Source organism: Martes martes (genome assembly GCF_963455335.1).
Source record: "Martes martes genome assembly, chromosome: 4".
Classification (NCBI taxonomy): domain Eukaryota; kingdom Metazoa; phylum Chordata; class Mammalia; order Carnivora; family Mustelidae; genus Martes; species Martes martes.
In genome coordinates, this window is record NC_137891.1 from 187,302,880 (window position 1) to 187,322,386 (window position 19,507).

General features: G+C 60.9%; 1 protein-coding gene across 1 annotated transcript in view; it reads left to right on the top strand.

Moving 5' to 3' along the window:
* The window catches only part of CHD5 (chromodomain helicase DNA binding protein 5), a gene marked incomplete at both ends in the record, with an annotated part of 55,464 nt that overhangs the window by 16,573 nt on the left and 19,384 nt on the right, over positions 1-19,507 (top strand). The window contains 17 exon segments of the mRNA XM_080801746.1: positions 362-480; positions 1,011-1,249; positions 3,077-3,201; positions 5,189-5,312; positions 5,819-5,985; positions 6,164-6,385; positions 7,504-7,710; positions 7,928-8,139; positions 10,349-10,480; positions 10,565-10,673; positions 11,669-11,860; positions 11,952-12,152; positions 14,534-14,671; positions 14,775-14,896; positions 15,725-15,898; positions 16,308-16,449; positions 17,597-17,728. Of these exon segments, the coding sequence (XP_080657872.1) occupies positions 362-480; positions 1,011-1,249; positions 3,077-3,201; positions 5,189-5,312; positions 5,819-5,985; positions 6,164-6,385; positions 7,504-7,710; positions 7,928-8,139; positions 10,349-10,480; positions 10,565-10,673; positions 11,669-11,860; positions 11,952-12,152; positions 14,534-14,671; positions 14,775-14,896; positions 15,725-15,898; positions 16,308-16,449; positions 17,597-17,728 (2,757 nt within the window).

Here is a 19,507-nt window from a genome sequence, read left to right on the forward strand (position 1 = left end):
GGCCTTTAGGCTAACCCCATAGGCTGCTGTTCTGGCTTGGGGCCCAAACTCACAGAACACATTCTTCCCAGAGAATGAGCTCTCTTACCGTCTCTGTGCATAGAGGGGTTGTGCACAGAGCATGCCCCCACCAGAACCCTTACACTAAACCCCCAGGCTTGGCCCTGCACCCCCCTCACGCGTTGGTGTCTGAGCCCTTGCCACTGACCAAGGGGCAGGTGGGATGGGAGGGGGAGGGTGGGTGGGAACGGCAGACACAGGCTCCCTGCCCATTCCTAGGCCTCCTGGGTGGGGGCTCTGGGGTGGGGGTGCAGGTCAGAGGCCCGTGCTCTGACCCCACCTCTGGCCTGGGTGTCCCTAGGAGCCCAAGTCCTCGGGGCAGCTGATGGCCGAGTGGGGCCTGGATGACGTGGAGTACCTGTTCTCAGAGGCTGACTACCACACGCTGACCAACTACAAGGCCTTTAGCCAGTTCCTCAGGTGGGCCGTACCCCCAGCCACAGTGGCAGGTGTCCATGGGAACTGCAAGTTAGGGGACAGAGCCCCAGGCTCCTGGGGTGCAGGGGGGCCATCCTGGCAACAACCCTGGGCAGGACCCCTTTCACTTTAACAGATGGTCCAGCCTTCTCTTGCTTGCCCTGAGCCCTGGCGATGGTGGTCCTGGTCAATCCCCAGGGCCTTAAGCCCTCATGGGCTCTCTCAGCTCTGGAAGAAATGGGGCTAGACACCCGGTGGCCCACGGGAGGCTTCTCCCTCTGGTCCTTCAGGTGGTACAGGGTCTGGAAACCCAACGAGAAGATCGCCAGCCAACCACATAAATAAGGAATCAGAAATGTTTGGGGCTGGATGGGAGTTCCGGGCTGTGTCTTCTTCCCTGTGCCCTGCCTTGCTGTCTGCTTGGTTTGCCCAGCCTGGAACAGGGGGCTCACCCCAGGTGTGGGAGAAGAAGAGGGTGCCTGGGTCATCAGGGGGTCTCATCCCCTTCACAGCGATGCTTTCATCCCACACAGGCCACTCATCGCCAAGAAGAACCCGAAGATCCCCATGTCCAAAATGATGACCGTGCTGGGTGCCAAGTGGCGGGAGTTCAGCGCCAACAACCCTTTCAAGGGGAGCTCGGCAGCGGCAGCCGCGGCGGCCGTGGCTGCGGCTGTGGAGACAGTCGCCATCGCCCCTCCCCTGGCTGTCAGTCCCCAGCAGGCCCCCCAGCCTGTACCTATCCGCAAGGCCAAGACCAAGGAGGGCAAGGGTAAGGCTGTGTGTGTGTGGGGAGGGTGGGCACCCAGCTCTGCTGGCAGAGTGTCTCCCCAGATCCTATAGCCTCGGGCAGCTGGGACAGCTGAGGCAGGCTTTACCAAGGACTTAGTGTCTTGGCTGACCTTGGACCCACTCGTCCTTTCTCAGCTGTATTGTGGCATCGTAGCTTCTGTCCTGCTTCCCCTTTCGGGGCTGCGGAGAAGCAGGGGAGACGGTGTGCTCAGAGCTTCGGGATTTTTTTTTTTTTTTTGAAGATTTCATTTATTTACTTGTCAGAGAGAGAGAGGGAGAGAGAGAGAGAGAGCGAGCACAGGCAGAGGCAGAGGGAGAAGCAGGCTCCCCGCCAAGCAAGGAGCCCGATGTGGGACTCGATCCCAGGACGCTGGGATCATGACCTGAGCCGAAGGCAGCTGCTTAACCCACTGAGCCACCCAGGCGTCCCAGAGCTTCGGGATTTTTGCACCTGGCCCCCTCCGACTTGGTGTGGAAGAAGGGAGGGGGGAGGCCCATGTTGCTGGGAGTTGGGGGGGCTCTTGAGTTTGAGGAGAAGGGGTCCCAAGGTTGGCCCCCTGACCCCACTTGTCTGAGTACCCAGCCCTCGGGGTGATGGATGTGCATGAGTGTGGCTGCGGTCCGGGCTGGCTTCCCTGGGAGGCCTGGAAGGAGGTCCAGATAGATAATCCGATCCAGTGGTGGGTATCTGGTGTCTGGGGAGAAGAGGGACAGCAGAGGCTCTCTGTGACTTCCAGTCCCCGAGGGAGGGACCTCCCCTAGGTGGAGGATTTCTGTCCCCATTGGGGTAGAGACCTGGATCTCCCCAGGGTGCTCAAAAGTGGGGTCACCAGTAGCTCAGCCTTTCCGGGTACTCTGCTTGGATTTTGATGGAGGGGCTAAGGGGGTTCTGGGGACCCATTTTTTCAGCCCCGAGGAGCTTTGGTTTCTGGGATGCTGAACCCCTTTTCCAGGTCTCTGCAGGGGCCCGGTGGGCAGAGTGATATGGGGTTTAGAACCTGCTTCTGCTCTGCTTCCAGGCTGGCCTCCTTCCTGGGCCTCCCCAGCCTGCCTCGCTTTCTCATTTCCTCCTGGGCGCCAGCCACTGAGCTATCGATTCCCGGAGCTGCCCATTCAGAGCCTGAGAAATTGAAATAGATTTTCTATGGCCTCACGGAGGTTACAGCTGGGCTCCTAGCCCCATCTGTGTGTGACGCAGCTTGGGGGGGGGGCCGGGGCAAGGCCGCCCTCCGCCAGGGCTCCACGTTCCCCACTCAGCCCGGCGCGAGAGGCTGTTGAGGGGCCATTACTCCCCCAGTGGCTAATTGGCCTGTGGCCGGCCCCATAAAAACAACCTCAACCTTGCTGGCTGCCTGGGAGCGGGTGTTTGCCATGGGCGATTGGGCACAGGGGGGGCCCGGGCCCGGGGGTCACCTGGAGGCTGGTGGCTGGGGAAGGGCTAGTTGTCCTCCAGAGCCCAGGTTTGGACCCCAGGGGAGTGGGTGTGCCTATGGTGGCCTTGCTGGCCACAGGGGGCCATGGCTTCATTGGGGACAGCTCCTTTCTGGGGAGAGGGGACAGGACGGGGCTGTTGCCAAGACGGCTGGCAGTTCTGCCGTTCATGGAACAGGGCAGTGGTGGCGGAGCCGAGGCGGAAGGGGGCTTGCTGCGTCACTTCTATGCGAGGACATCACCGCTCAGGCTTCTCATCTGGAAAGGGGCGGCGGCAGAGTGACCCTTCCCTAACGGAGTCCCTGGGGGCCGACTGGAATCATGGCACCGGGTGAGTGAGCCACGGCCGTGCGGATGACCCTCTGTCACTTTGCAGGGCCAGGAGTGAGGAAGAAGATCAAAGGCTCCAAGGATGCCAAGAAAAAGGGCAAAGGGAGAAAGGTGGCCGGGCTCAAGTTCCGCTTTGGAGGGATCAGCAACAAGAGGAAGAAAGGCTCCTCGGTGAGTGTGTGTGTGAGAGGGTGGACTGGAGTGCGTGTGAGTGTGAATGGTAGTGTGGGTTTGTGAGCATGAGCGTATGTGTGTGTAAGTGTGTGAGCGGACTGGAATGTGTGTGAGCACGAGTGTATGAATACGAGTGTGTATCTGTGAGCATGCGCGTGTGAGTGTGTAAATGGGTGAGCGGACTGGAATGCGTGTGAGCACAAGTGTGTGTGAATGGGAACATGTGTATTTTTGAGCATGAGCGTGTACAAATGTGAGAGTGGACTGGAATGTGTATGAGGATGAGTGTGTGAGTGGGAGCATGTGTGTTTGTGAACACAAACATGTGAGTGTATAAATGTGTGAGTGGACTGGAATGTGTGAGCATGAGTGTGTGGGCATGTGTATTTGTGAGCATGAGCGTGTGAAAGGACTGGAATATGTGTGAGTCCAAGTGTGTGTGAATGGGAGCATATTTGTGAACATGAGTGTGTGTGTGTAAGTGAGAGTGGACTGGAATGCGTGTGAGCACAAGTGTGTGTGAATGGGAGCGTGTATGTTTGTGAACATGAGCATGTGAGCATGTAGATGTGTGAGTGGACTGGAATGCATGTGAGCACAAATGTGTGTGAATGGGAACATATTTGTGAACATGAGCATGTGAGTGTGTAAATGTGTGCGTGGACTGAAATGTGTGTGTGGGCATGAGTGTGTATTTGTGAACACAAGCATGTGCTCGTGTAAATGTATGAGTGGGCTGGAATGTGTGTGAACACGAGTGTGTATTTGTGAATATGAGTGTGTGTGTAAATGTGTGGGTGTGTGATAGGGTGGACTGGGATGTGTGTGAGAGACAGAGAGACCACATGTACTTGGCCACGTGCATGGGTGTGTGAGCAGCCTCTGCATTCCGCATGTGTGAGTGTGCGTGTGCATGCATGTGCCCTGCGAAGGCAGGGTGATGGGGATGCAGGGCTGTCAGCCTGCGCTCCTGAATCAGGACTCTGGGTGGGAGCTCCCTGTCCACCCCGCTGGGCTGGGGGCTTACCTCTGGCTCTGCTGCATCTGGGTAGCAGGTGGGAGTGTCATCTGGCCCCTGAGAGTCCTGATGGGGCCTGCATGCCTGGGTCACTCCAGGAGGGGTGGCCAGTAGGTAGGATCAGGCTGGGCTGGAGCTCTGACCCTCCCTTGCCCTTCCAGGGTCAGCTCTGGCACCAGGTTCAGACTGACCCTAAGTCCCCGTCTGAGCCTTTGGCCCTCCCTTCTGCACGGAAGGGAGCATGCATAGCCTTCCCACCCCCGCAGGGCACCTGTTTGCCACACCTTGCCCCACCTCTGTAGAGGGGCAGAGTTGGAAGCCATTCCTCTGTCCCTTGGTAGAGGCAGATGACAGGATCTGAGTTTAGCTGCTCTAGAGGGGAGCACGGAGAAGCACGTGTGACCCAGCCCGCAGCTGCTGCTCCCGCTGAGCTCAGCAAGTCTTTGTTGAGCACATTTTCTTGTGCCAGGCTCTCGGCTCAGCCATGGTGGGCCCTGCTCGGGGAGTGTTCATAGTCCGGAGGGTGTCTGGGAGATACAGAGAGAGAGAGAGAGCTAATGACAGGCAAATGGGACAGACCAGACCTGGCACACAGGCTGTGCAACAGCTCCAGTCAAGGAGAGATCTGGGAAGGCTCCTTGGACGAGGTGTCCTTAGGGCTTTCCCTTGCGGGAGGTGGAGGAGTTTGGCAGGGTGGAGAGCAGGGCTTGGGGGAGAGGTATGGAAAATGTGAGTTGTGTCTGAGGGCTGGAGAGCTGGGCTTGGGGAAGGTGGTAGGACGTCAGGCTAGACCGATGGGGGGGTGGCCGCTTTGGGGTTTCGAGCCAGGTGGAGAGGAGATGAACCACAGAGAACCTGGAGCCTCCACCATGCCCTGCCCTACCCCATCCTCTGCCCAGGCCAGGGAGGCCCTTGGGATGAGCCCCCAACGCAGGCTCTAGGCTCACGCCCCCCCCCTCCCCGCAGAGCGAGGAGGACGAGCGGGAGGAGTCGGACTTCGACAGCGCCAGCATCCACAGCTCCTCCGTGCGTTCCGAGGGCTCCGCGGCCCTGGGGAAGAAGAGCAAGAGGCGGCGCAAGAAGAGGAGGAGTAGGACTCCGGGGTCCCGGGCCGTCCTGGTAGAAGGGGCGGGGTGCAGAGCCCCCCATGGTTAGCAGGGGAGGGCTTCCTTGTGTTCGGTTAGGCAGTTCACCTGTGCTTCCTCACCCCAGTGGGCTCTGGGGTCAGGGGAGCGGTCTTGTCCCACTGAGGCTAAATCAGGGACTTTTGGTGTAGGCCCCTGGGGCGTGTGCCCTGGCAAAGGGGGGCCTGGAGAAGGAGGTGCTCCGTAGCCGCCTGCACCATCTACCCTGTTGCCCGTTCTCCCCTCCCTCCCAGTCCCCCGCCCACCCTCTTCCCCGCCCCCTTTCACTCCCAACCCTCTCCCCAGCCTCAGCCTTTCCTCAGACATTGGTTCATGCCGCCTGCCCATGCACCATGCATTCAACCAACACCTATTAAACACCTGCTGGGTACCGGTCCAGCCTGGGGTGGAGATCGCTTGGGCCTTGGGAGTGGGGACCGGGCCCTCCACCACCACCTCTGCCCTTCCCCAGTTGACGACGGGGACGGCTACGAGACGGACCACCAGGACTACTGTGAGGTGTGCCAGCAGGGCGGGGAGATCATCCTGTGTGACACCTGTCCGCGGGCCTACCACCTCGTCTGCCTTGACCCAGAGCTGGAGAAGGCTCCCGAGGGCAAGTGGAGCTGTCCCCACTGTGTAAGCCCGCGGCGGAGGCTCTGGGACGGGGGCGCGGCCGGTGCCTGGCTCCCGGATGGCGCCGGATCGCGCGGCCCGCGGGGCGGCGAAGACGGGGAGAGGCGCGGGAGGGGGAGAGCCGTACGGCGCGGGAGGGGGCCCTGGCCCGAGGTGCCTCCACCCGGGTGCTCCCCTCCAGGAGAAGGAGGGCATCCAGTGGGAGCCGAAGGACGACGACGACGACGAGGAGGAGGGCGGCTGCGAGGAGGAGGAGGACGACCACATGGAGTTCTGCCGCGTGTGCAAGGACGGCGGCGAGCTGCTCTGCTGCGACGCGTGCCCCTCCTCCTACCACCTGCACTGCCTCAACCCGCCGCTGCCCGAGATCCCAAACGGTGAATGGCTCTGCCCGCGCTGTACTGTGAGTGTTACGCCCGCCCCGCGCCGCCCGCGCCGCCCCGCCCCCGCCCCCGGCCCCGCCCCCGGCCCCGCCCCCGGCCCCGCCAGCACTTCCCCGCCCACTGAGGCCACGCCCCCAGCAGGCCCTGCCCACAAAGGCCTCGCTGCACCTGCCCGGGCCACGCCCACCCACGAGTCCTGCCGCGGAGCTCCAGGCCACGCCCCATCAGAGCCGCCCGTTCACCAAAGGCTCCGCCTCTGTATGGATAAGCCCCGCCCACCCACAAAGCCCCGCCCACCGAGGTCCCAGTCTCGGGGGCCCGGGCAGCACCTGTGATGTTCCTGGGACACTGGCCGAGGCCCCGCTCTTGCAGGTCCCGCTCTGCCGGCCGCCAACAAAGGCGGGAGTCCCCGTCCACCGCAGTGCCCCCACCCATCCCCGAGTCCCGCCTCCTGCCTCACTAAGACCCTCTCTGCGGCTCGACCCTATTGAGACCCCATTGAGACCCAGACGCAGTTTTCCCTGAGCCATAACGAAGAGGGACACCAGCCCCACAGCCGCTGTCCGTTGGGCATCCCTTTACCGCTTCCGTCTTTCCGAGTACAGGCGTTTGTTATGCCCATTTTTAGATGACGTAACAGGCTCAGGGAGGTAAAATGCTTGTCTCAAGCTACACAGCAGCAGAACTGCCCACTCAGCCCCTCCCCGGACCTGGCTGCTGTCCCAGGGCTGGGGATGGTGAGAGGGCAGGAGGCAGGGGGAGGAGAATGCCCCACACCCTGCCCCCAGTGTCCACGTGCATTTGAAGGCCCCCAGGCCCACCCCCAGTGCTGGATTCCCCACTCTCTGGATCCTGGGCTGTGCCATGGCATGCCCCAGTTCCCCGGTGTGCATCTGGGCTTCTGGTGTGTGTGTGCGTGCGTGTGCGTGCATGTGCACACACCCGTGTTGCCCATCTCCCGTGTGTGCCACGTGTGCGGGCTCCTGAGGACAGGGCAGTATGGTGGAATTATGGTGGGGCTGACCTGGGGAGCAGGGCAGCTTGTTGGAGAGAGCCTAGTGACAGCCTGATGTCCCTGGGGCCTTGGGGGGGGCCCTGTGGCTAAGCCCTGAACTTGGGGACCCTCCTGTGTCCACAGTGCCCCCCTCTGAAGGGCAAAGTCCAGCGGATCCTACACTGGAGGTGGACGGAGCCCCCCGCTCCCTTCATGGTGGGGCTGCCGGGGCCCGACGTGGAGCCCGGTGTCCCCCCACCCAAGCCCCTGGAGGGCATTCCGGAGAGAGAGTTCTTTGTCAAGTGGGCGGGGCTCTCCTATTGGCACTGCTCCTGGGTGAAGGAGCTACAGGTGAGTCCCCCCCGGAACCGGGCAGGTATGGCTGTGCCAAGGCTCTGGTCCTGAAAGGTGCGGGCTAGCACTGAGTGCGGGCCATTGTTGGGAGGCGGGGAGCGGGAGGCTGCCGGTGAGGTTGTCCTGCCCGGGACCCAGGCTGAGGGAGCTGCATCAGGGACACGGGGGAGCCACGGCCACCTGCCCCCCGTAACCTCTGCCGGTGCGCAAGCAGCTGGAGCTCTACCACACGGTGATGTATCGCAACTACCAAAGAAAGAACGACATGGACGAGCCGCCACCCTTTGACTACGGCTCCGGTGATGAGGACGGCAAGAGCGAGAAAAGGAAGAACAAGGACCCTCTCTACGCCAAGATGGAGGAGCGCTTCTACCGCTATGGCATCAAGCCCGAGTGGATGATGATCCACCGTATCCTGAACCACAGGTGGGTGCCTGCTGCCCGGGCCCATGGCCACGGGGCAGGGCCACGCTCCACGGCGCAGGCGCAGGACTGCGCGTGGGAGCCGTGGGGGCAGGAAGAAGGGATGGGGGCCCCCACTGCTGGCGACTGGACTGCCCCGCTGGAGGGAGTCGTCCGAGGCATAAAGGCATGTGCACACATGTGTATTCTTACTCGTGGGAGTACAGGTCCAGAGTCATATGTGTCAGGGGGCAGCTTATACACAGGCTGGGACACTTGCACCGAGTGGGACCATCAGTGGGTCAGGTCACGTGTGCTCCTGACTTCAGCCAGAGCCTGATACCCGCGGGAGGGTCCTGGGGACCAAGGTGGCCCGAAGTGTGGGGGTGTATGCACATTTGATCCTCCTTTAGAACAATAGCTAACGCTACTGAACACTATCTACCCTGACAAGTAGACGTTTCATTTCTGTCTCTTTTATGGATGTGCAAACAGGCACAGCGAGGTTAAGTTACTTGGCCAAAGTCATACAGCCAAGAGGCGGTGGAGCTGGGATTTGAACCTAGTGAGTTAGGGTGTTAGGACTTGCTTTCTTGGCCACTGTCCCAAACGCCCATGTCCCGAGATAACTCCTGGTGGCCCCAGGTGACTGTGATCAGAGGCTGCAGAAAGCTGGATGGAGACCAGGGCGGGCAGCCTGTGGGTTCTTGGGATTTGGCTTTGGTTTGGGGAACAGTGGGAGCTCTTGAGGATTCTTGAGCTCAGGGGCTTGAGAACTGGCAGTGGCCAGCAGGTGGGCACAGGTTGAGGACTGGAGTCTTCACTTGCCTTCCGTCTTGGCCTGATGGGGTCTGCCTGAGAGGAGCTTAGGGTCCGGCCAACCGCAGGTGTCCTGAGTGGCGGGGGCTGGGTAGTGCAGAGGGTAAGAACCTGAGCCAGACCCAGATTCCAACCCCGGCTCCCCGTTTCCTGGGCTCTGTGCCTCTGTTTCTCATGTGTAGTGGGATCGCAGGAGTAACTCCCTCCAGGCTGTGGCGAGGGTGAGGGCAGAGAGAGCACGCCGGCCCCTGCTAGAGCCGGCTTCAGTAAGAGGTGGGCAGGAGTGCCTGGAAAAGCTGCCTGCCCCCGTCTGTCCCCAGCCCCCCCAAGAACAAGTCTTTATTTATTTATTAAGATTTTATTTATTTGACAGACAGAGACATAGTGAGAGAGGGAACACAAGCAGGGGGAGAGGGAGAGGGAGAAGCAGGCTTCCCGCTGAGCAGACAGGGCTCGATCCCAGGACCCCCGATCATGACCTGAGCCGAAGGCAGAGGCTTTAACCCATTGAGCCACCCAGGCTGAGAACAACTCTTGAAAAGAGGGTTAGATCCTATGCAAACCTGAGCTCCCCTCCCCCACTGAACTGATCCACAGGTTTTTTTAACCTTTATTAAATTGCATTTTAAAAACATGCATGGCAGTCTTCCTCCCTGCGTTCAAGGCAGGCCGGGTGAATTTTCCCCACATTTATTACCCCAAGTCCGAGTAATATGACTAATTATTTATTTAAAAAAACTGTTTCCATGGTGATGGGGGGTTGATCTTCCTCTTAATGGTCCCCAGGGTAGCTGTAGGCTCAGCCCTTTTGGGGAGCCATGGCTTTGCTGACCCCACCGTGCTCCCCGAGCTTGGTTGCACACTCAGCTCGGGGTGGGTGGGAGGCTTCGGGGACCCTCCCCGTGGCCAGAATCAAGGTGAAGTGCGAGCAGCTTCTCTGGAGCACCCCTTCTGGGCTGCTAGCTTGCTCATCAAGCCCCTGTGTCCCCGGGGGTCTCCAGAGGAGGTCATCTTGCCTGCACGTGTGGGACTCTGGCCTAATTTACTTTGCAGAGGTGGGACCAGGATGGGCATGGCTCTGGACCTTTGAATTTTTAAGTGAAAATACAAAGGCTTAGGGTCTGGGGAGAGGACTGTCCAACTCAGAAATGCAGAATCCCAGTGTCCAGACACCCTGCCTCGATGGGACTCATCACGGTGACAGAGGGTGGGACTGTCGCTGGCTCTTTGCTCCTCTGTGAGCGTGGCCTCTCCCCTGTCCCTCTCCGGCTCTGCTGCTCATCCTCACACTAGCTCCCCAGGGCCTGTGGCAGTGGGGATTTTGCATCGTGTGAGGTGTCCCCCAGACCCCCGCCCCCTTAGCCTCTGGCCCAGTGGCCCGCCCCTCCCCTACCACCCATGTGCTGTGTTGCAGCTTCGACAAGAAGGGGGACGTGCACTACCTGATCAAGTGGAAAGACCTGCCCTACGACCAGTGCACCTGGGAGATCGACGACATCGACATCCCCTACTATGACAACCTGAAGCAGGCCTACTGGGGCCACAGGTGCGCGGGCCGCAGGGCTGTCCCCAGACTGCCGCCTCCTGCTGGCCTCAGCTTTGCTCATCTGCCTCCCCCGCTCTTTCCCAGGGAGCTGATGCTGGGTGAAGACGCGAGGCTCCCCAAGAGACTGGTCAAGAAGGGCAAGAAGCTGAAGGATGATAAGCAGGAGAAGCCGCCGGACACACCCATTGTGGATGTGAGTGTGGGGGGTGGGGGGGGGTGCTGCCCAGTCCTGGCACCCCAGGCCTGGCCCTGGAGGATGGTGTGTCCTGCGGGAGTGGTGTGCCACGGCCCCTCTTGTTCTGGCCACTTCAGCCGGGCATCTGATGGCACAAGGTGACGAAGACCCAGGCCCTCCCTGCTGGGGAGAGCTCAACCCTGGAGTCGGGGTCCCCCAGCCTGATGCGGAGGGACAGCTCCCTGGGCACAGAGGCCTTGGCCTCCTGTGAGTCTGCACTGTGCATAGACTGGGAGCACACGGTCCCTGCTTAGCATACAAAATACATCCCCCAACACCCCCCACGCCTAGCTGTGAGCCCGTCGGGGTGTGGACAGTTGACCTTTATTCATTTAGCAAACTTCTCTGGGGTGTCTGCCAGCTGTTGGAACAAGGACTCTGTCTCCATTTCAAGAAGTGTCCATCTCCCCCTGGGCCTGTAGTGGGTACACACAGAACCTGGGGGCTCAACCTGGAACTAGGGGATGTCAGGGAGGACTTCTTGGGGGAGGCAGCCTTAAGCTGCAGGATATAAAGGAGACAGAGGGGATGTTTAGGGTTCAAGGAGAGGAAGCCCCTTAGGCAGGCAGCAAACAAATGTCGACCAAGTGCCCACCATGTCCCAGGTACCATGTGGGACTCAGAGTCATGAACAGGACGAGTCGTGAACAGGATGAGTGCGATGACCACAACTGGGCTCCAAGTCAGAGAGTCCAACAATCAGGAAGCGACCCCTTTGGAAATGTACAGGGTTGCCCCAGGAGGACACAGAAACACCTAAGCCAGATTGGGAGTCAGGGAGGGCTTCCTGAAGGAAGAGGTGTTCTAGCCAAGCCCAGAAGGATGGATATGTTGGCAGGGATGAGAGGAGTGAGAATAGTATTGCCGGCAGAGGGGCAGTGTGTGCCAAACCCCGGGGGTGGGGTGTGGGGCCCAGGACTCAGGGTGTGTCTGAGCATCTGCGTCCTCTGTAGCCCACAGTCAAGTTCGACAAGCAGCCTTGGTACATTGACTCCACGGGCGGCACGCTGCACCCGTACCAGCTGGAGGGCCTCAACTGGCTGCGCTTCTCCTGGGCCCAGGGCACGGACACCATCTTGGCCGACGAGATGGGTCTGGGCAAGACCGTGCAGACCATCGTCTTCCTCTACTCCCTGTACAAGGAGGTGCGCAGGCTGGGGCAGGAGTCCCGGGACTGGGGGCCGGCACCGGCTGCGGGCAGGGAGGCTCATCGCATCCGTCTGCCTCTGTCTCCAGGGGCACTCCAAGGGACCCTACCTGGTCAGCGCACCCTTGTCCACCATCATCAACTGGGAGCGTGAGTTTGAGATGTGGGCACCCGACTTCTATGTGGTCACCTACACGGGGGACAAAGAGAGCCGTTCTGTGATCCGGGAGAATGAGTTTTCTTTTGAGGACAACGCCATTCGGAGCGGGAAGAAGGTGTTCCGTATGAAGGTGAGTGCCCCTCCTCCCCAAGGGGGACCCCAGGAAGGCTCTCGGCCTGCCCCTGAGGCCACAAGGCCCTGTGGCTGGCCACGGGCTTCTCTCCAGGCAGAATTGTCAGCTGTATCAACGTCCTGGGGTTGATGTAACAAAATACTATGAACCAGAGAGCTGGAAACAACAGACTTACTTTCTGCTGGTTCTGGAGGCTAGATGTTGGTGGGGCCATGCTCCCTCCGAAGGCACTGGGGGGCTCTGTCCTGCCTTCTCGGGCTCCTGGTGGCTGCTGGCGTTCCTGCGTTCATGGCTGCATCGCTCCCATCTCTGCGTCCAGGCACCCGGCCATTCCCCTTTGTATTAGTGTGTCTTAGAGACGCCACTCATATTGGATTCAGGACCCCTCTGATCCAGATGACGTTATCACAACCCATTATCCCTGCAAAGATCATTGCTCCTGGAGGGGTCACAGCCTGTGCTGCTGGGTGGACATGGACTGGGGGGACACGACTCAACCTAGCACACTGTCTGCGTGACCTCACATTCTTCTCAGCCAGTGAGCTCACAGACCCGGCCCACAGAGCTGTGGAGGGCTGACCGAGCTAGGCAGGGCCTGTCTTGACTGTGTCCACGGGTCCCCAGGGGTGTTGTCGAAAGGCTTCATTTGGATCCAGCAGCTCTGGGGACAGCAGCTCTGAGCCTGGGTGGCTCAGCCGGGTTAAGCGTCCAACTCTCATTTTTAGGTCTGATCGCAGGATGGGCGGCTCGAGCCCCGTGTCGGGCTCCGTGCTCACTGTGGCGTCTGCTCGGGGTTTTCTCTCCCTTGCCCTCTCACCCCTCTCCACTTCCTGTTCTCTCTCTCCCTCTCTCTACAATCAATCAATCTTTAAAAACTAATAAAAATAAGAAATTGTGCTAAAATACACAAACAGAAATTTCCCGTGATAACCATTTTGAAGCATGCCGTTCAGAGGCATTAAGCACGTTCGCTTTGTCCGGCAACCATCACCTTCCTCCGCCTCCAGAACCCTGTCGTCTTGCAAAACCCAAACTTGGCCCCAGGAAGCAGGAACTCCTGGCCCCCTGCCCAGCCCCTGGCACCCACCCAGCTCTCTCCCTCTGTGATTTTGACTACTCTCAGTACCTCGTTCGAGAAAAATGGTACAGTATATGCTTTTTTGGTGCCCGGTTCCCTCGTTGAACATTACGTTGTCGGTCTCACCCCTGTGGTAACACGGGGTCCGAGCATCCTCCCTTCTTAAGGCCGGATAACATCCCACTGTGTGAAAAGGCCGCATTTTGCGATCTGTGTGCATTCATCTGTCCACAGACGCTGGGGTTGTTGCCACATTTGGCTCTTGTGAAAATGCTGTAGACGTGAATGTGCTGACGTTTGTTCAGATCCTTGCTTCTGCTTCATGGGGCCTTTTGGGTCTGTACCCGGAAGAGGCCGTGCTGGATTCTGGGGGGACTCCGCGTGTCATTTTGTGGGAACTGCCTGTGCTCTCTGGGTTCTCATGGCATTGCTCATGTAGACAGGATTGTGCCCTTTTTAACCAGAAGGGAGACTGAGGCCTGGGAGGTTATTTAACTTGACTGAGGTCTGGCTCCCAAGGACAGGGCCGGGTGCAGCCCCAGAGACGCCCTCTGCCCCTCTCTGGTCCCTTCCCGCAGGGACACCGGTTGCGAGGAGAACCAGGCTTGGTTTGGCCAGGATGGGCTCCCTCCTTTGTGGGGTCCAGAGAAGGGTGAAGGCACAGGGCCCCTGACTCGAGCGCAGGGAACAGCTTTTCCCATTTTCCTGCGCTCCTTGTCTCCCTGTGGTGGTGGTTTTCGTTGGCTGTTTAATGCCGTGCTCCCTCAGCCTGGGGCTGCTCCCGGGTGCGTGTCCCCTCATGCCGGGGCCTGGCCCCCACAAGGCCGTGAGGTGTTGGTGTCTGCTGGGCAGGGCTGCCCAGGGCTCCACCGTCCCACAGGCCTCCTCTTACAAAACACAAATTCAACGCTAAGAATTTCAAGTCATTTGAAAGAGCATTGAACCCCAAGTGCGGGGACCACTTCTCTGTTCGAATCTTCGCTCTGCCGGCCACTTACCATGGGGACCCGGGCGATCTTACCCAGCCCGAGACCCCGCGAGCTATCAGTGGGGACAGGGACGGCGTGGCGGGAGTGGCTGCGAGGATGAGCGGGGCGTGAGGAGCTCAGCGCGGGCTCGGCCCCCGCGGCCGTGCGCCAGTGGCGGGCGGTGCTCTGGGCCCCAGCGGACCCCTCTGCTCTTCCTCTCAGGCCCAGGACCTCTCTGGGCTCTCGGGGGTCCCGTCCAGCCCTCCTCCATGCCTCCTTGTCTTTGGAGACCCTACCTGCTCCCCTCCCAGATGCTCCTCTCCCCCCCGCAGAAAGAAGTACAGATCAAATTCCACGTCCTGCTCACCTCCTACGAGCTCATCACCATCGACCAGGCTATTCTGGGCTCCATCGAGTGGGCCTGCCTCGTGGTGGACGAGGCCCATCGACTGAAGAACAACCAGTCCAAGGTGGGCAGTGCCGGCTGCTGGCCCTGGAGCCACCGCGGGGCAGGGCAGGGGGGGGCCCGGCTGGCCGCCCCGCTCCCCCTGACGGGCCTCCTGTCCCCCAAAGTTCTTCAGGGTCTTGAACAGCTACAAGATCGACTACAAGCTGCTGCTGACGGGGACCCCCCTTCAGAACAACCTGGAGGAGCTCTTCCACCTCCTCAACTTCCTGACTCCGGAGCGGTTCAAGTGAGTCGGGGGCCTGGGCGGGGCGGGGGCGGGCGGGCAGGCAGGGGGGAGGCCGGCGCCCGGACGGCTCGCGGGAACTCGGCTTCCTCATCAGTAGAATGAGTAAAGCCCACCTGAAGGGACCTGCGAGGGAGGGTCCGTGGGGCTGCGCGTGCAGAGAGCTCAGGGGGACACGGGTGGTCCCGAATATGGTGACTGTTCTCGGCTCCACCCCAGGAGAACCCCGGGGGTCCTCTGGGGCTCCTGTCCTCGCCCCCATGCCCTGGATTGTGCCTTCCTCTCCACGGAAACCCAAGTGACCCATGAGTGACAGTGTTGGGGGCAGCAGATGGGGAGTGGTGGTGGATACGGGGGCAAAGACGGAGCCCCGGCCGGTGGGAGTCCTCGGGTCTCCTTCCCCGACCTCCCTGTCTTCACCAACCCTATTTTCCAGCTCAGAATGGTGGGGTTCAGGGTAGACAGTGCTGACTTTGGAATTGGGAGATGCAGATTGGAAGGCAGGCTGGACCGTACAACCTTGGGCCCCCGTCAGCCTCAGTTTCCTTTTCTGTAATATGGGTAAAGAGTTCTAGAGACTTTGTGCCCTGGACTGCTTCGAGAAAGAGGAAGGTATCCTATGTGGCTCAGAGAGCTGTGCTGGGAAGTTGGGGTGTGAGCGTGGGCTCAGACGGACACCTCGGGCAGGGCTAAGGCTCCCACGCCCACCAGCCCACCGGCCTGCCCTGTGACCCTCTGGTCCTCCCCACCCCAATCCTGGCTCCCTCTGCAGAGGGCTTTGGCCTGCTTCTGTCCCCTGCTCCTGGCTCTCACCCCAGGTCTTTCTTGCAGCAATCTGGAGGGCTTCCTGGAGGAATTTGCCGATATCTCCAAGGAAGACCAGATCAAGAAGCTCCACGACCTGCTGGGGCCGCACATGCTGAGGCGGCTCAAGGCTGACGTGTTCAAGAACATGCCGGCCAAGACCGAGCTGATCGTTCGTGTGGAGCTGAGCCAGATGCAGAAGTGAGTGGGCACCCCGCCCGTCAGGGGTCCGCCGCAAAGCAGCGTGCCGCATGTCCCCTGGGCTTGTCTTGTCCCTGACGGTCTGACCTAGCCTTTCGGCACTGCTTCCCAGCGTGGTGGGAATGCTCGCGGGCCTCGACTCACCTCGAGGCCTTGACTCACCTTTTACACACACTTCCTCCTTTGACCTGTTCAGCGGCCAGGCTTGGGGCTGTCCGAGTCCTTGCAGGGTCCCCAGGAACTTGCCGGGTGGCTCTGGGCCGGTGGCTTCCCCTCATAGGTCTCTCCTGGTCTCTCTGTGAGCGCTGCTGGACCGGAGGCCCCGGCCGCCCCGCAGAGCAGAGAGCGCGCTCTCGGAGGCCGCGTGGCCCTGGCGTCCAGCCCGCCTTCCCTCCTTGCCCCGCCGCAGGAAATACTACAAGTTCATCCTCACGCGGAACTTCGAAGCACTCAACTCCAAGGGCGGGGGGAACCAGGTGTCGCTGCTCAACATCATGATGGATCTGAAGAAGTGTTGCAACCACCCCTACCTCTTCCCCGTGGCTGCCGTGGTAGGTCCCCGTGGCCGCCCCGTGGCCGCCGTAGCAGGTACCCGTGACCACCACGGTCAGGGCGTGAGGCTGCCGTCATAGGCTCCCTTTGCCTGCCGTGGTGAGTGTGCGTGGCTGCCCCGGGGCCCCTGGCTGTGGTGGCAGGTGCTCAGCCCTCCCCGGGTGGGAGGACGTAGAGGTGGGTCCCTGTTAGTCTAGGTTTCTGAACACCCACCTCCATGCACGGCTCAGGCAGGCCCTCTCCTTCCCTTGGCCCGTCCTCGTGACCTCCGGGGGGCAGTGGGGCACCCTTCAGCCTTAGCAGTGGGGGATCCCAGGCTGATCTGGTTGCCCTCAGTCACCGAGGGAGTCAGCAGGGCCTGAGTGGGGCCCCAGGTGACCGTGACCGGCAGCTCAGGGTGAGAGGCTGGCCCCGGCTCCGACACCAGCTCTGGCCCTGTGGTCTCAGGAGAGCTAGTGGTGCTTCTCTGGGCCTCTGCTTTTCCTTCTCTAAAATGGGACAGTAGCACCTGCCTGAGAGGGTAAGGACCAGACGCGGAAGTGCGTGTGAAGTGGGGCTTCCCGGAGAGCCTGGCACGGTTGTCCTGTCACCCCCCACACGACTGTTCTGGTTCTTACCGAAACCCTGTGCAGGGACTACGTGCCCCTCCCCGAACAGCAGAGTGAGGCATGGGGGCTGTGTGCAGGTGAGCTGCACTTGGGGCCGCCCCAGATGGCTCTCACCACTCTGGCATGGCAGGGGCCTTGGGACAGACGTCCTGCCCAGCTGGGGTTCAGGGCTGGCCTGGCCAGGATGCGCCTTGCAGTGACCGCAGAGACCAGGCCCAATTCCTTCTGGGAAGGCCCGGCTTGGCTTAAGACTCTGTCACCGGCCTGTTTGCCGATGTCCCCGTGTCTTGGTGGTGTGCCAGCAGGGGGAGACGGAGGGCGGGCCGGCCTGTCCTCGGTCGGCCTGGGAACACGGTGCCGGGAAGGGGCCCGTGAGCGCGCGGCCCCGCAGCCCGCCTGCCTCTGCCGAGCCTGGCCTGACCCGGGCTTCGTGCTCAGCCCATCCCTGGGCCTCTGTCGTTCCCTGCGGGCCTTTCTGGTGCAGAGCCCGAGGGGCAAGGGGAAGCCCCCCGCGCCCCAGCTTCTGCTGTGTCTCCAGGAGGCCCCCGTCTTGCCCAACGGCTCCTACGACGGCAGCTCGCTGGTCAAGTCCTCGGGCAAGCTCATGCTGCTGCAGAAGATGCTCAAGAAGCTGCGGGACGAAGGGCACCGCGTGCTCATCTTCTCCCAGGTGAGCCGGCCCCGCGCCCACCTCTCCGCCTGCCCCAGCCTCCCCTCTGTGCCCTGCAGAGGGCACCCCCGCCCGCCGGCAGCCCTCGAAGCCTGGTGCTCTTCCCACGGGGACCGTGTGTCAAAAGCCACTCCTCTGTGGCCTGGCCCGACCCGGCCAAGGAACCCTGGCCGGGCGCCAAGCTCGAGGCGCCCAGGCACATCGGCCGTGCGGGCCAGGGCCTTCCTCACCACTTGCTGCTTCCGGCCTGCTCCTCCTGAAGGCGTCCAGGCAGGCACGACAGCCCTTTCCCCTCACCCCTGCAGCCTGGCGTCCCACAGAGGGGCCCCAGGGCTGGCTTGGGAGAAGCCCGTGTGGGGGCCGCGCCAGGAGGCCCCCTCCAGCATGCACAGAATGGCCTCTTGGGCGGTCTGGGGCACGCTGTGCCGAGTTGGGGGCTGGTCTGTGTCCTCATTCCGTCACCCGCCTGGTTGCATTGTCCTCCGTCAGGCTCTGTGCTAGGCACAGGCCAGTCCCTGCCCTTGAGACACTCACAGTCCGATGTGGGAGATGGAGGAAAAGACACGGTTATGTAGTTCTGGGGGCATCTCTGTGGTGGAAGTCACGGCAGGGTTCCTGTGGGGACCTGGTGGTAAAAATGCTTCCTTCCGTATGTTGGGACTGAGCCAGGCCCCTTGCTCAAAGCCCCCGAATGGGATGTGACCCCTCTCATACTAAAGTGGTACTAGCTGCTCCTCCTGGCAGCCCCTGGCCCCACTGTGGGCCCGAGGGAGGCCGGGGGATTTGGGGAACGCTGACCAAGCCTGGACAGTGCACTGGCCTGGAGACACCATCCATGATCCCCCGACTCCCCTGCCAACCTAAGACAGGATTCTGGGCTGAGGCCTCAAGGGACCCAGTAGAAGGAACTGCACGACTCCTGGACATGTGCACAGAGGGAAAGTTCCAGAGACAGAGCCCTCCCATCCAAAACGAGCCAACAAACCCCACCTCCAAAACTTGTGACAGAAAGACATTCCACAAAATAGGCAGAATCCAGATGAAAAGAAGAGTAGAAGAGCCTGAAAAGGACTTCAGACAGACATGTTCAAGATCCTCAAAATTAAGGGAGTAACAACCACGAATCCAGAAGAAATCAGGGAACCACGAGCAGGAGGAAGCAAGGCAAGAACTGGACAGGAAAAGGTCTGTCTGGACCCGAAATGAAACATTCCTCACGACTGGATAAACTCTCAAGCCTGGGGAAGACAACCTTGACGCATGGACCCGGCCCGGAGGGATGTCTCCAGAACGCCGCCGCGGGAGACGGAGCTCAGGAATGAGAACCTGCCCGGAGGACCCCTTGGGAGGCTCCCGTAATCCTCTGACACGAGCCGTAGAAGATGTGGAGAAAACGGTGGCGAAGCTAGACTCCGTGAGAGTTTGCCGACCTGGGGAAGGACGCGGGGTCTGAGGTCTCACGTGCGCTCTGGAGAACCAAGCGAGAGGGAGAGAGATCCAAGCCAGTGGATCCCCGGGCACGTGGCAGGGAAATCACAGCTCTCCACATGCAGTACCTACGGGAAATGGCGATCAGGCTGCGCTCAGACTTCTCAGCAGCAGCAGTAGGGGGCAGGGGGCAAGTGTAAAACCCCCAGTCCCTGTTCGGGCAGACTGTTTTATATCCAGCTGAACTATCCCTCAAGAATGAAGGCAGGAACGCAGGGGTGTGGGAGCCCAGAAGGGACTGCGTTCATCTTCTCATAAGGAGCAGTGACATCAGGGGAGACCTCACAGGAG